At 50.5% G+C, this 13,105-nt stretch overlaps 1 protein-coding gene across 1 annotated transcript in view; it reads left to right on the top strand.

The window, feature by feature from the left end:
* The first annotated feature begins 278 nt into the window (after positions 1–278).
* Positions 279–13,105, top strand: part of GCK (glucokinase) — a 39,918-nt gene continuing 27,091 nt past the window's right edge. The window contains exon 1 of the mRNA XM_078342341.1: positions 279–799. Within this exon, the coding sequence (XP_078198467.1) occupies positions 755–799 (45 nt within the window). The 5' untranslated portion in view covers positions 279–754. The remainder of the gene's footprint in view (positions 800–13,105) is intronic.

The following is a 13,105-nucleotide window of genomic DNA, read 5'->3' as shown; positions in this document are numbered from 1 at the left end:
GGACTCTGCTCCTCAGAACAGGAGTGTGGGAGACCCTGAGACACTGCCCCAGGACCTGAACAGGTGGCAAAGAACAGGCTAGCAGTCACTGCGGCAACAAGGTGATTGAGTGGTCACCATGGTGATGGGGATGGAGGCTCTTTGTCATCAGTCCCAGTTTTATGCATGGCAGCTCTAATGACAGGATGGTCAGCCCTGCTGAGGTCACTCCTGGTCACCATGACAACCACAGGCCCTCTCAGGAGCACAGAAGCCCTGGCAGGAGTATCCCCCACTCCACACCTGGTTGGAGCAAGAAGTGCCAAGCGGCGCCTGAGCCCCGGGGAAGCAGGCTAGGTGTGAGACACAGTCACCTGCAGCCTAATTACTCAAAAGCTGTCCCCAGGCCGCAGGAGGGAGAGGACCTTTCCTACAGAGTCTGTCTGAAAGACACTAAGCCCCACAGCTCAGCACAACTAGGAAACAAGGCACTGAGGACGTCACCCAAGCGCCAAGCAATGGCCCGGCCTGGAGAACACCCGGGCGCAGTGAGGAAGGATCTGGAAGGGAACGCTTGCCGACTCACTGGAGAACAATGAAAAGGAGGAAACTGACTGAACCTCAAACCCCAAACCAGTCTGAGGAGGACCATATTCTCCCGGGGACCTAGGGCGGGCCGTGACCCCTGGGGGGGAGAAGCCTTGGACATTTTCACTTCAGAAGCCTGTTGGGGAAGGCTGAGGGGTCCCAGCTCCCTGCGCTGGCTGCTATACAGATGCTGGACGACAGAGTCAGGATGGAGGCTGCCAAGAAGGAGAAGGTAGCTCGCCCTCCATTGGGCATTGTGGGAGTGTTTGCTTGCCTGTCCCCAGCATTCCCTGGTGTGGCACTAATGAGGGTTTGAACCTCAGAATCTGATGTAATGCACAGGCTCTTTGAGAAGGGTCTTTCCAGGGGTGCCTTATGGGGTGGAAAGGCCCCAGCAGCCTGGCAGATCTGTCCAGCTTGGCACTCTGGCCCTGCGACCTGGAAGTTAGGCTACCAAGAGGTCCGGGCAGTGGCCTCCACTGGGGAGGGTGTCTGGAGAGTTTAGAGCCCTAGATGGGGGCAGGGGGGCGGTTAGGGATGCGAGGTCTTGTGGGAAAAGCCCACTACCTGACTTTGAGACAAAAGTCACTTGACATGGTGACAAGTCAAAGATGCCTCACCTCCTCACAGGAATTACTTCACAGGGTTGCTGTGGCCTGCTGAGGCGTGTAGGACAGTTGCTTTTTCCAAAAACAGAGAAATCCAGGCAGGCTCTGAGCCAGCCCTGAGCCCAGAAGTGAGCAAGAAGAGAGCAGGGGACAGGGGACTTTGCTGTGAAACATTGCGGGGAACGTGCCTGCATCACCCCAGCTGGGGGCCCAGGCAGAATTGGGGAGAAGGGGTAAGTGGGCAGAGCCAGTCACTTTGGGCATGCTTTCCTCTTGCCTCTGTGTGAAATGACCAGGTCAGCATAAACCCCAGGCTGGCTCTGCTTCTGGCAGAGCTAATGATGTTAGGAGAAAAACAGTCAACCCAAGTGAGAGGGTGTGCAGCCAGACAGCTGCACCGGCCAGGGCCCCAGCCAAGTCCCAGATCTGCCTGTCACTGGTGCTATGAAATCCTGCCCAAAGAGGCCCCTTTGGGCTGCCTGGGGAGAAGGAGGCGGCTCTCTTTGGCATGACCAGAGAGATGGCTTAAAGCTGGGGAGGGGTGGACATGTGGGCTGTGGAGAGCCGGCACTTTCCCCAAACGGGGAGAGAAAGCACAGGGTGCCTGTGTGTGTGCGCATGTGTGAATGTGCTATGTGCGCATGTTGGTGCCTGTGCTTACATGTGCATGTGCATACCTGCATGTGTACATGCATATGCACACATGTGTGCACACGGAATCACTTTAATAAAGGCCACAGCAGAGCTGTCCCTGAGCCCCTTGCATTCACAGTGGCATGTGAGTGAGCCACCTTCTTGGGCTAGGCATCCAGTCTCAGACTCCAGGGCTGCCCATGCCCCATCCTGTATCTGCTCCATGTCTGAGGGGGTGCTGGTCCTGACCAGGGCAGGACCCCAGAACCCTGAGAGGTCACTGACACCCTTGTCAGGGCCAAGAGTAGAGCAAGGCAATGCCTCAGGCACAAACTTTAAGGGGTCACCAGAAACATTAATCATCAAGATTATATGCTATTTTGAATAATCCAAATGGATGCAAACAAATTATGATGGACAAAATACCGAATTTTAAACAGACAGGATGAGTATCACTGACTTCTGCCCTTGTCTCTGCTCTGCCTACCCCTCCTCCAGTGCCCGGATAGCAGGGTGCCCGGTTCCAGATGAGGGAAGCGTGGAGCTGCAATGGCCACTCCTGTCTGCTTGCTCTGACTATGCAGAGGACTTGGTCCTTGTCTTGGGAGAGCCTGGCTTGATTTTAGGATCATCCTAAGGATCTGATGTTTTCCAAGTGAGCTGGCTGCCCAGGCCGACCCAGATCCAGTCCTGCATCTCTGGGAAGTGCTGCCCCTACCCCAAGCCAGTGTTTGACCTTGGAGCAATGAGCAGTGCCCTCCTTGCACTTTCAAAGTTGTCCCCAAGACATCAGCTGTGGTTGTCTCTATGCAGACTCCCAGGAGGAACTGTCTTCCTTCTTTTGGTTGCTTTGGAGGAGACTAAAGCATGGCTGTTTTCTCCCTTTCCACTTCTCTGATCGAGAGCAGCCATCTTGCCAGTACTAACCTTCCAGATCTTACCTGTGGTCATTCCTTTATAATCTGCAGGAGCCTGTGGCCTCAGTTCCACACCCGGTGACTACTCCATGTGGATGTCAGCTCCTTAGGGACAAGCCTGATCCCGCTGATGCCACCCCCAACCCTCATAAGCCCCTTCCTTATCAGCTGTGGTTGCCTGGTACCCCCCTATCACTGACTCACTCCTTTGGCATCGAGGTCAATCCCTTACTGGACCACCACTTCTGGGTGGTCTGAAATTGGGCCCTGGGCACTTCTCTTGGTCTATATTTTCAATGTCACCTCACTGTGGACAGATGAGAGTCCATTGCAAGTCTGGTTAGCTTTACCTGGTAGATTTGGTGAACCTTTTTCAGGAAGGAGCCTGGAAAGGTGAGATTCAGGTGTGTTGATCAGCTCAGGCTGCCGTAACAGAATACCATCCACTGATGGCTTAGCAACAACAGAAATTTATTTCTCACTATTCTGGAGGCTGGAGGTCCAAGGTCAGGTGGCAGCATGTCAGGTTGCAGGGAGGGCTCTCTTCCTGGCTTGCAGACAGCCACCTTCTTGCTGTGTCCTCATATGGTGGAAAGAGAGTAAAAACAAGCTCTCTGGTGTCTCTTCTTATAAGAATGCTAACCGTGGCCTTCCCCTCCTTACCTCGCCTAAAACTGTCTCCCAAAGGCCCCATCTCCAAATAACGTCGCATTGGGATTAGGGCTTCAACATATATATTTGGGGTGACACAATTCAATCTGTAACATGAGGAGGGCATCCCAGGAAGAACTGACCATTCTCTCTCCAGGGTCTGCCCTGGGCACCTTTGCCCCATTGAGGGAGCAGGCTCAGAAGTGGAATGAGGATGGAATAAGGTGCAGCACTCCATCATGCTCACCCACATCCCTGGCAGGAATTGTCCCAGCCCCAGCAGGAGACATGCCCCCATACTACCATGGCACATGCTCTGAGACAGGTGTGCAGAGTGCAAAGCTCCAGGTGGCCCCCAAGCAGGTGTGCTGGGAGGAGGGGCCAGTGTGGGAGGAGCAGGCAGCACCAAGGCCTAGGAGAGCAGTGTCAGGTCCCTGACTTCGGGGGATGGACACTCTGTGGGCAGGCGGCTGGTGTGGGGGTGAGGGCTGGGGCGGTATCTGTGGGACCAGGACTGGGCCATCCATCAGATCCATGTCACAACCCTAGTGCCCCTGCTGTAGCCAGGACAGGAGGCCAGGCCAGGCTGGGAGGTGACAAGACTGGGGGCTGTCTCCAGGAGAAGCTCTCTTCTGCCTGTGGCCCAGGCCTCTGGGGATGAGGACACCTCAGAAGGAGCAGCTATGTCTGGAAGACCCCAGGGCAGGAGCAAGCCAAGGGGGACATCAGCAGTGAGATCCAGGGGATCAGTGGGCCATAGGAGCCCCAGCATGAGCCCTCCTGACCGGTGCAGCTAGGCCCACACCTATACCCGACCACAGCAGGACTCCCAGGAGGAGAGGGGACAGATGGAGAGAGGCACAAAGTGCCCTTCGCCTCTGCCTTGAAGCCACCCCAAGGCAAGAGAGATTTGAGCTCCTCTTTAGTGACCTCCAGGGAACATTCTGGCCCATCTGATGTGGGAAGTCCCTTGTGGGATCTGTCGTTACTCAGCTGAGCCAGGTCTTTGGAGGCAGCCCCAGCATGTCCCTGAGTGCTACTGTCACTGGACTGGGACACCTGGCCCGGCCCCACCTTCTGCCTTCCTCTTCCTTTCCCTTCTCAGGGTGGACGCTTCCTCCTTTAGCCCCCTCTCAGCTGTGTGAACTTCTCCTCTGTGTCTCTCTCTTTCTGTCTCCCTGTCTCTCTCTCTCTCTCTCTCTCTCTCTCATTCGCTCTCACTGGCCCAAGCAAAGAGGGAGCCCCATTGTGATGCTATATAACCGTGCACTGGCACAGATAGAATTGTAGGAAAGTCCCGCAAGTAGAAGGATAGAAGGATGAGAGAAGGAACACCACGTGGATCAAGACAGATCCCTTTCCGGGAGTCATGGACCCCCCCTGCCTCCTGTCCCTCCCACTGTGACACTATTACCCACAGACAGGCTCAGATTAAACCCACGTCCCAGGTGCCCTGTGGTTCCCACAGTGTGGCTCCCTGAGTCTGGCCTCAGGCTCCACTGGCGCCCAGCCCTGCCAAAGGCTCCAGAGCAGGTGTCACAGCTGGGGGGCTGCGGGGCCCCTTCACAGAACACACAGAGAGAAGTTCCATGCTACGCATTACATCAAGAGGGACGTGCCTGAGGGGGAGCCGGAGCCTGTGCAGCCCCCTCTTGCGTGCAGAACACATTGTGCCCTGAGCATGCCGTGAAAACACAAACACAAAGTTGTAAAGCAAAAAGAAAGGACAGGTGGCTGTGAAATCTGTTCTTGCCCATGAGAGGCCCACTAATGAGTGGTGATTTCAGCTGATTACAAAGAAATGGTGGTGTTTCTGTTATGATCCAAACATGTGCTCGTGCGTGCACACACGCACATGCGTAGTCACATAACTGACCAGCCCTATGCATCACTTGTTAGTTACTTAGAAACTGTTATAATAATGGTTTCCAATAACTGAGCCTTAGTATCTGTGCAAAGGGCAGTTTATTGAACACACAGGGGCCTTGCAGTGGGGGCGGTGACCTGCTCCTGGGAGCCACCAGCCTCTCCTCCCCTGCTCTTCATCCCCCTTTGTGGGGGGCGTTGGTTCACTGCTTCTACACCTGAGGCTGAACATCTCCCTTTATTTTAGTCTGAAACACTTGTTGAAATATTCTGGAATGGATTAAGGCTGCAGTTACTGACATTAGGCAGTGAGTACATTAGGTTTTATTATACTGCCCCCTTACTCACTTTGAAGTTCTCCATTACCAAAAAATTAAACACTATAAAAGAAAGAAAAATAAAATGAGGCTAGACTGAACACAGATTACCTTTACCGAATCCTTCTTAGAATCTGGAGTCTTCTAACACATGCACTTGTGACCTGGAATGATATTCACAGCATTCCTTACCTGGAAATACCCAAGCATCAGTCCCTCCTAGGGGGATTTTTGTTGTAGACAACCAGCACCTATCAGCCTTGCCAATAAACAAAGTAGGAAAGGGAGGGCTGGAGAGGCCAAGAAGTGGGATTTTCTGTGCTCCCAGGCTGTGACCCAGAGGGCATGGCTGTGAGGCTGATCTCAACGAACACTCTGTCCTGGAAATACGGGGATCCTCTACTGCTTGAAAATGTTCTGAATATTCACTTTCATGGATTGCAAAGACATTTGCCCAAAATTCACTCTCTAAATGAAAAGTGAGTATGATGAATCAGTATTCAAGTTGCACCTGGGTCCTGGGAGCGGGTGTGGGCATCATATCCCCACTGTTCCTCCAGGAAGACCCAATCTCAGGCTCACTGCCTGCCTGCATTGTGTGTATGCCGCCAGCCTGCGCAGTAGGAAGGGAAAACATGATTTGTATCTGTTTTAGGTCAGTTTCCAAGAAGTAGAACCTGAGATTGGAATTCTTGGAAAATGGAGTTTGCGGGAGCACTGTCAGCAGAAGCTGTAAGGAAGTTGCAGGGACAGAAAACCAGAGGGAAGAAGCCAGGCAAAGAGGCAGGTCCAACTTAAGTCTGCCTCAGTCTGATCTCACCTGGGCTCTGATGCATGAAGGATATCACAGGGTTGTCCCTCCTGAGAGAGGGGCCAGCCTGTTGTACCTGTGTCAAAGTCATCAACTGAGGGACACAGGGGAGGGAAGATCTTCTAGGCATTTCCAGGAAACTCTCAGGAAAAGGGTATAACTGTGAGCAGTCTGCAGCTGCTGCTCACTGCAGCTAGAGCCTGGGTGTGCAGGCCAGTTGGCCAGTAAGGCACCAATAGCAGGCACTACAGTCCAGCCCTTGACAGCTCAGACCTACTGCTTTCCACTTTAAGTTCTCTTCAACCAGGCTCAGCTTCTGGGAAAGCTTATAATTGGAGAAACAGAGGGATGAACTACAATGCCCACTTCTGCAGGTGATCGTAAGATGACTGTCACTGATACTCATCATCATGCCCCTCCCCCACCATCCATTCTAGTGTCCCTTTCCTCTTGGCTCACACTGCTGGTCTAGGTGGCCCAGAGCAGGTGCCAAACCCTTTTTCCTGAGGCATCTGAATCCTGGATTCCTTTATCAGGCTGTTGTTGTTGTAAGTTGTCCATTCCCAATTACAACTGGGTGTGAGATTACCAAGAAACAACCTGCATATCATGAGTGCAAACCATATTCTTCCTGCTCCGTTATGTAGCTGTATGACGTCAATTGCCACCTTGTGATCCTTCTGCCAAGATGGTAATGCCTTTCTCTACCTGCTTGGCTACTGGCACAAGGAGGATAGCATGACCAGGAGGCAGCTGCTGCTGTACATTTAGTGAACATGTTAATGTGTCACCTGGTGGAAGGACCCCCTCTGAGAACAGGACTCCTAGACCCACGAAATATAAAGTTGTGGGCGGTGGAAGCACAGATTTCCCAAATGGGTCACGGGGAGTGATGAAGAGTTCTTGGTTCCCAAAGCCACATATTTTACCTTTCAGGAACACGGCATCATCTCATAGCCATTAGAGTGTAAATTGCATTCTGGAGGAAAGTGGGCCCTCCTCATGGGTGTCATCTTCAAGATGACAGCTCCACTGTGCCTCCAGGAGGATATTCTACCACTCTATCTGTGATTCCTCAGTAGGACTGGCTGAGGCACTGAGGGTAGGAAAGGCAAGTCCATTGCTGGCTGGAATACATGTCAATCCAAGTCAAGAGAAAGTGCTGCCCTTTCCAGGTTGGAAAGAGCCTGATATAGTCAACTCGTCACACAGTCACGGCTGGTTGGTCTCCTCCAGAGCAGTGCCATACCGGGGATTCAGCACCGGTCGCTATTGTTGGCAGTTCCTACATTTGACAGCAGCAAAACTAGGTCAGCCTTGGTGAGAGGGAGCCTATGCTTCTGGGCACGTGCGCGGCTTCCTTCTCTGATCCCACGGTTGTCAATTTCTGAGTGCACGGTGTGAACACTGAGGTGGCCGACATTCAACTGCCTGGCCATCCTATCGACTTGGTTGTTATTGCTTCTGCCACAAGAGGTAATTTATGGCTGTCATTAATGCCTCATACTTTGTGTCCACTCTCAAAGGTTTATCTCTACGACTTTTCCTCATGCCACTGCTTTTCCCCAGTCTTCTAACGTTGCTCCTTCCAAGCTGCTGAAGAACGAGCTAAGCTATTCACCAATGTCTGTGAGTCTATCTTAACCTTAGACCACTTCTCTCTACACAAAGTGAATAACCAGGTGCACCTCCCAAAACTCTATTAGGAGGATTTCTTCTCCCTAGTGTCTTTCAGGGCCACCTTGAGTGGGGCTGCAGTACAGCAGAAGTCCATTTTCAGCTTCCATCAACTGGCCAAACTGACCTATCCATGATCAGTGCGTAGGTGGGTTTCTCTCTTCTCCTCCAGCTAGACAAAAAGCACCCCCTCCAACAGGCCATGTGTGCTTATGAGTGAAAGCGAGGCACAGGGGCCAATATTGGTGCACCAGTGGTAGATGGCACATGGGTCTGGGCCACCTGTCCCTGCAATTTATCTATGCCATCTGGACCTGCTGGAGCCTGATTCCAGATGTACCATTTCCATCTTATGATGGATGGCTTATGACCTATGGGCCTGACAGCACCAAACTCATAATGGGCAGTATGACCACAAGGTCACTTAATGTCCTGTGGTCTGATACTCTGCTGGGTGGCATGCCAGGACATGCGTCACAAGTGGTATTGGTTCTCAGTTGCATATGGCATGACCTTGGTGACTCAGTTGCAGATGGCATGACTCCTGTTGGGGCTTACCCTCACATTCCACGCAGAGTATCATCAGATTTGCCAATCACATAGCCTAAGGTTCAGGACTGATCCAACCAGGTTTTGCAGGGATCAGAGTGGAGAGTGAAAGGTTGATATGATGTGACCCACTACTCTACATCCTTTAAGTCTTTGAGAATGGCAATAATTTCTGCCAACCCTCCAGATTTGTGTTTTTCTATCCGGGTGGGAGTACGGCATTTTCTGGGGGTTACACTTCACCTTTGCTATTACAAATTATTCTATAAATCAAGGAACTTATTTATTACTTATTCTATAAATCAAGGAACCACTGTGTGGGCTCTTCCGATGGTTAAGTATATCCATTCCAGTGATTTATTCAGGATCCGAGGAAATGATTTCTGGGTGAATGCATGGAACTAGTAAATCCAAGGTGAGACAGACGTGGGCCAGAACTATATTTGTCATCTTACCCCAATACGCCCGAACTCTTCTAGGACAGCCATGATAGCACATTGAGACCCTAGATATAAGTGTGAATTGCTGGCCGGGCGCAGTGGCTCACGCCTGTAATCCCAGCACTTTGGGAGGCCGAGGCGGGCAGATCACCTGAGGTCAGGAGTTCAAGAGCAGCCTGGCTAACATGGTGAAACTCTGTCTCTACTGAAAAATACAAAATTAGCTGGGCATGGTGGTGGGCACCTGTAATCCCAGCTACTTGGGAGACTGAGGCAGGGAGAATTGCTTGAAATCAGGAGGCTGAGGCTGCAATGAGCCGAAATTGCACCACTGCACTCCAGTCTGGGTGACAGAGCAAGACTCCATCTCAAAAAGAAAAGTGTGAATTGCTATGAAATCACTATCGAAAGATAAGAGTATTACCCTTACCCAGTGCAGTCAAATATAAATAGCCAGAGGTTCCTATTATCCTCACTTGCTGTGGCACTACAGAGTCCTTCCTCATGAGAATGCAGTCCCTCTTTCAATCATTGGATTCTGATTCTGAGAACTGGCTCAGGTTTGGAAACAGTACCTTTCCATCATAACTTTCCACTGGAGTGACTGACCTTGGCCTTCTCTTCAACCTTTCTGGCCCCTAGGAATCCAACATTCTGTTAGCCTTCTCCTTAGACCCCTATAGGCTAATCCCTTCTGGTTGTTAGTCGGACCTTCGTGCCCAATATGATAATTATTCCCACTTTACTTCTGATGTACTTCTAAGTGCTGGTCTCTGCCATTAAGTGATCTATCATTTCCACTGCCATTAGTGGGAGCAGCTCTGAAAAAGAGTTGTCTCCCATCAGCCCTGGTCTACAGAGGGACAGCCCTACTGAGCCTCAGCCAGGCCCCAACACCAGCAGATTCTTTACAGCCTCGGAAGCAGAGTGTCCTCCCTGCCTTTTCAGGGAACATAGCCAGCTTACAGGCTTTTCAATCTTATAGAGTAAGTCAATTATATTTTGCCCCATTTCTTTTATCCTTCTGATCACTTACTCCATGATGCATTCAAGCATCTGTACTTCATTTAATGGAGCTCTTGCTTTTTCTGAGCTACCAAGAGCCACCCCAGCAATGTATCAGAACCCCCTCTTGGGACGCTTGCCAAGGTGTTAAATCCTGCATCATAGGAGAATGTCCCCACATCAGCGAATTCCCCTTCGCCTCTTGATATCCCACGTGCTTGATCCAGCACCTTCAGGATCTGGTCTGAAGCACAGGATCCAGCACCTCTGGGACCGTCTCAAGCATAAGATCCAGCACCTTTGGGATCTAGTCTTCCTGCTAGTACGTGATAGGCAAAGACTGAAGCTCCTTTGGCATACAATGTTTTTCTCCTTCCTTCACAGGTCCAACACCTTCCCAGTTGGGCCCTGCTGAGATTTGACTCTTCTTGTGGCCAGAAGGGGAAGTGGGGGCCGATCCTGAGGAAGTCATGCATTGTCTCTTGGAGCACTTACCTCTTTCAGACATCTGCATGCTTTTCAAGAGAGAAAAGGCCCCCTTCTTAAGCGAGACTACTTCTGTAGATGCAGACGGCTCATGGGGATCTGAGAATTCAGAATTCTCAAGTGCACCTACTGGCACATCAGAAAGCCGAGGGTGCACATCTCTTTCCAAATCTTCATTCAGTGACACCATGTTGGTAGCTGGAAATGGGCCATGGCGGGCGTATTTAAACCATGAAAATCAGAAAATGCTACAAACCAGGACATCCCCCATCTCTAGAGAGCAGGTTGTTAGCCATTTGCCAGCACACCATTGCGTAAACCCCTTCCCATCAGGGCCCTGGCTTGCCTCGGTGGAGGACTCAGCCCTTGCCGAAGTTCTGCTGCCGCTCTTGCCGTTGAGCCCTGTCCCTGGTCTCCAGCTCTGCCTGTCTCACTGCACGGGGCAAGCGTCCCTTTAAACACTGCTGAAAAGACCCTCTGGCTCTCAGACTTGGCTTTAAATTGATAGACCTGAGCCTCCCATTTTATCTTTCCCACACATCACTCCACTGACCAACAGGTCTCAGTGGCACAGTCCTTCAGGTTAGCATCTCCCCCACACCTGCAGTGCCAGAGACATTGAGTAAGCAAGTACCTCACTGTCCACCCCCATCCTCGCTCCCCATGGGCAGGGCCTTGGTGATCCACTACTGTAGTGTGCTGGGGACTGCCAGTATTCCTACCACCAGTGAGGTGGCATCCAGCTAGGAAGTGATCCAACTCCAGAGTGCCGCCTTTATAGGCTGATTTCTAGGACCACCTGGGTACTGACTGTGTTAGGTTCTTGAAGCAGAGCCTGAGATAAGGATTCTGGCCCCTGTGATTGGGTGGCGGGGTGCTCTCGGGATAAGATGGGGTAGAAGTAGGGAGAGGTACAGATTCAGCAGCAGCTGAGCCTCAGCCTGACCCTGCAGAGAGCTCTCAATGTCAATGACATCACAGCGTTGTCCGTCTGAGGCAGGGGCCAGCCGTTGGGCTCCTACATGAGTCACTCATTGGCTGGAGGACCCTGGGGAGAGGCTAGGGCTGCCAGCCTTAGCAAATATAAATTAGGGAACTCAGTTAAATTTGAATTTCAGATAAACAACAAATCATTTCTTAGTGTATGTCCCAAATTGTGCATAACATATTGTGTTTTCTCCACTAGCCCTAGCAGGGGCATAACTTCCCAGGTATTTCTAGGTGAAGTAACTTTGTAGATTAGGAGTAAGTCCCAGGAAAGGGCTGGACAGCTCTTCTCCCCAACTGGGCCCAGGGGCCCAGCAGGCACCAACAGCATCTACTACAGCATCCGAAATGAACAGGGTCACCATATACTACATACAAATGTACCGACTGCTGAGTTATTTAGGGATTATATAATTAGGTAATTGGTATTTTAAATATATTACATTGTGCAGAAATCCTTGGTGGATTGCTATATTCAGAGAGTTTTGTGATATTAGGGGGATTAGATGGAGTTTTCAGATGGGCATCCTAGTTTTTTCATGTAAAACTCTAGAATATTATAATCCTAAAGAGTGATCCGGCTATCAGTAAATTAGCTCTCCAACACCTTTTCAATGCAAAGGCCATGCATGTGATTCACCTCCCAGGAAATCCAGAAGGGGCTCTTTGGCCTGACTGAGCTTGGGTGGTTGGGCAGGAGGCAGTGGGTGGAGTGGTTTGCTTCCCTGGGTCCCTTCAGACATAGCCCAGCCCACCTCGTCAAGCCTGTTATCTTCTATCGGATTACCAAATCTGATCAAAGGGTTCATCTATTTTCTTAGCCTTTTTAAAAAACTGGGTTGGGATTTCTTAATTTAGTTCATTGTGGTTCTTGTTTGTGTGTTTTCTGGGTAATTAGTCTCTGCTTTTATCACTACCGATTTCTTTAATCTGATTTTCCTTTTGTTTACTTTATCTTCTGTGTATTGAGGTTTTGAGCATACTGAGAGAAATGCTTTGCTCATTTATTTTTTTGAGATAGGGTCTCGCTGTATATCCCAGGCTGAAGTACAGTGGTGCAATCATGGCTCACTGCAGCCTTGACCTCCTTGGGCTCAAGCAATTCTCCCACTTTTAGCATCCTAAGTAGCTGGGACCTCAGGCACACACCACCATGGCTGCCTAATATTTTATTTTATTTTTTTTGTAGAGACAGGGTCACACTGTGTTGCCCAGGCTGGTTTCTAACTCCTTGGTTCAAGTAATCCTCCCTCCTCAGCTTCCCAAAGTACTGGGATTACAGGCATGAGCCACCATACCAGCCCCCATTTATTTTATAGTAAGTGCCTTTATGGGTGTAAATGTTCCTCTGAGACAGCTTTGGCTATTAGCCATACTTGTAATATTTTGTACATTCATGATTATTCATTTATAAATGGTCTGTAACGAAATGCATATTTCCCCTTTGCCCCAAATACCATTTATAGCAGTAGTTTTCCCTTTCTAAGCAGACAGAATATTTTGGTTTCCCCTCTGTTGTTCATTTCTCGTCTGCCTCAGCCTCATTTGCTAGGTGTTCCCTTGGTGTCCCTTAAGTCTGAGCCACTCAAAT

Source organism: Callithrix jacchus, chromosome 11, assembly GCF_049354715.1.
Source record: "Callithrix jacchus isolate 240 chromosome 11, calJac240_pri, whole genome shotgun sequence".
NCBI lineage: Eukaryota > Metazoa > Chordata > Mammalia > Primates > Cebidae > Callithrix > Callithrix jacchus.
This window is presented reverse-complemented; position numbering and strand designations above follow the sequence as displayed.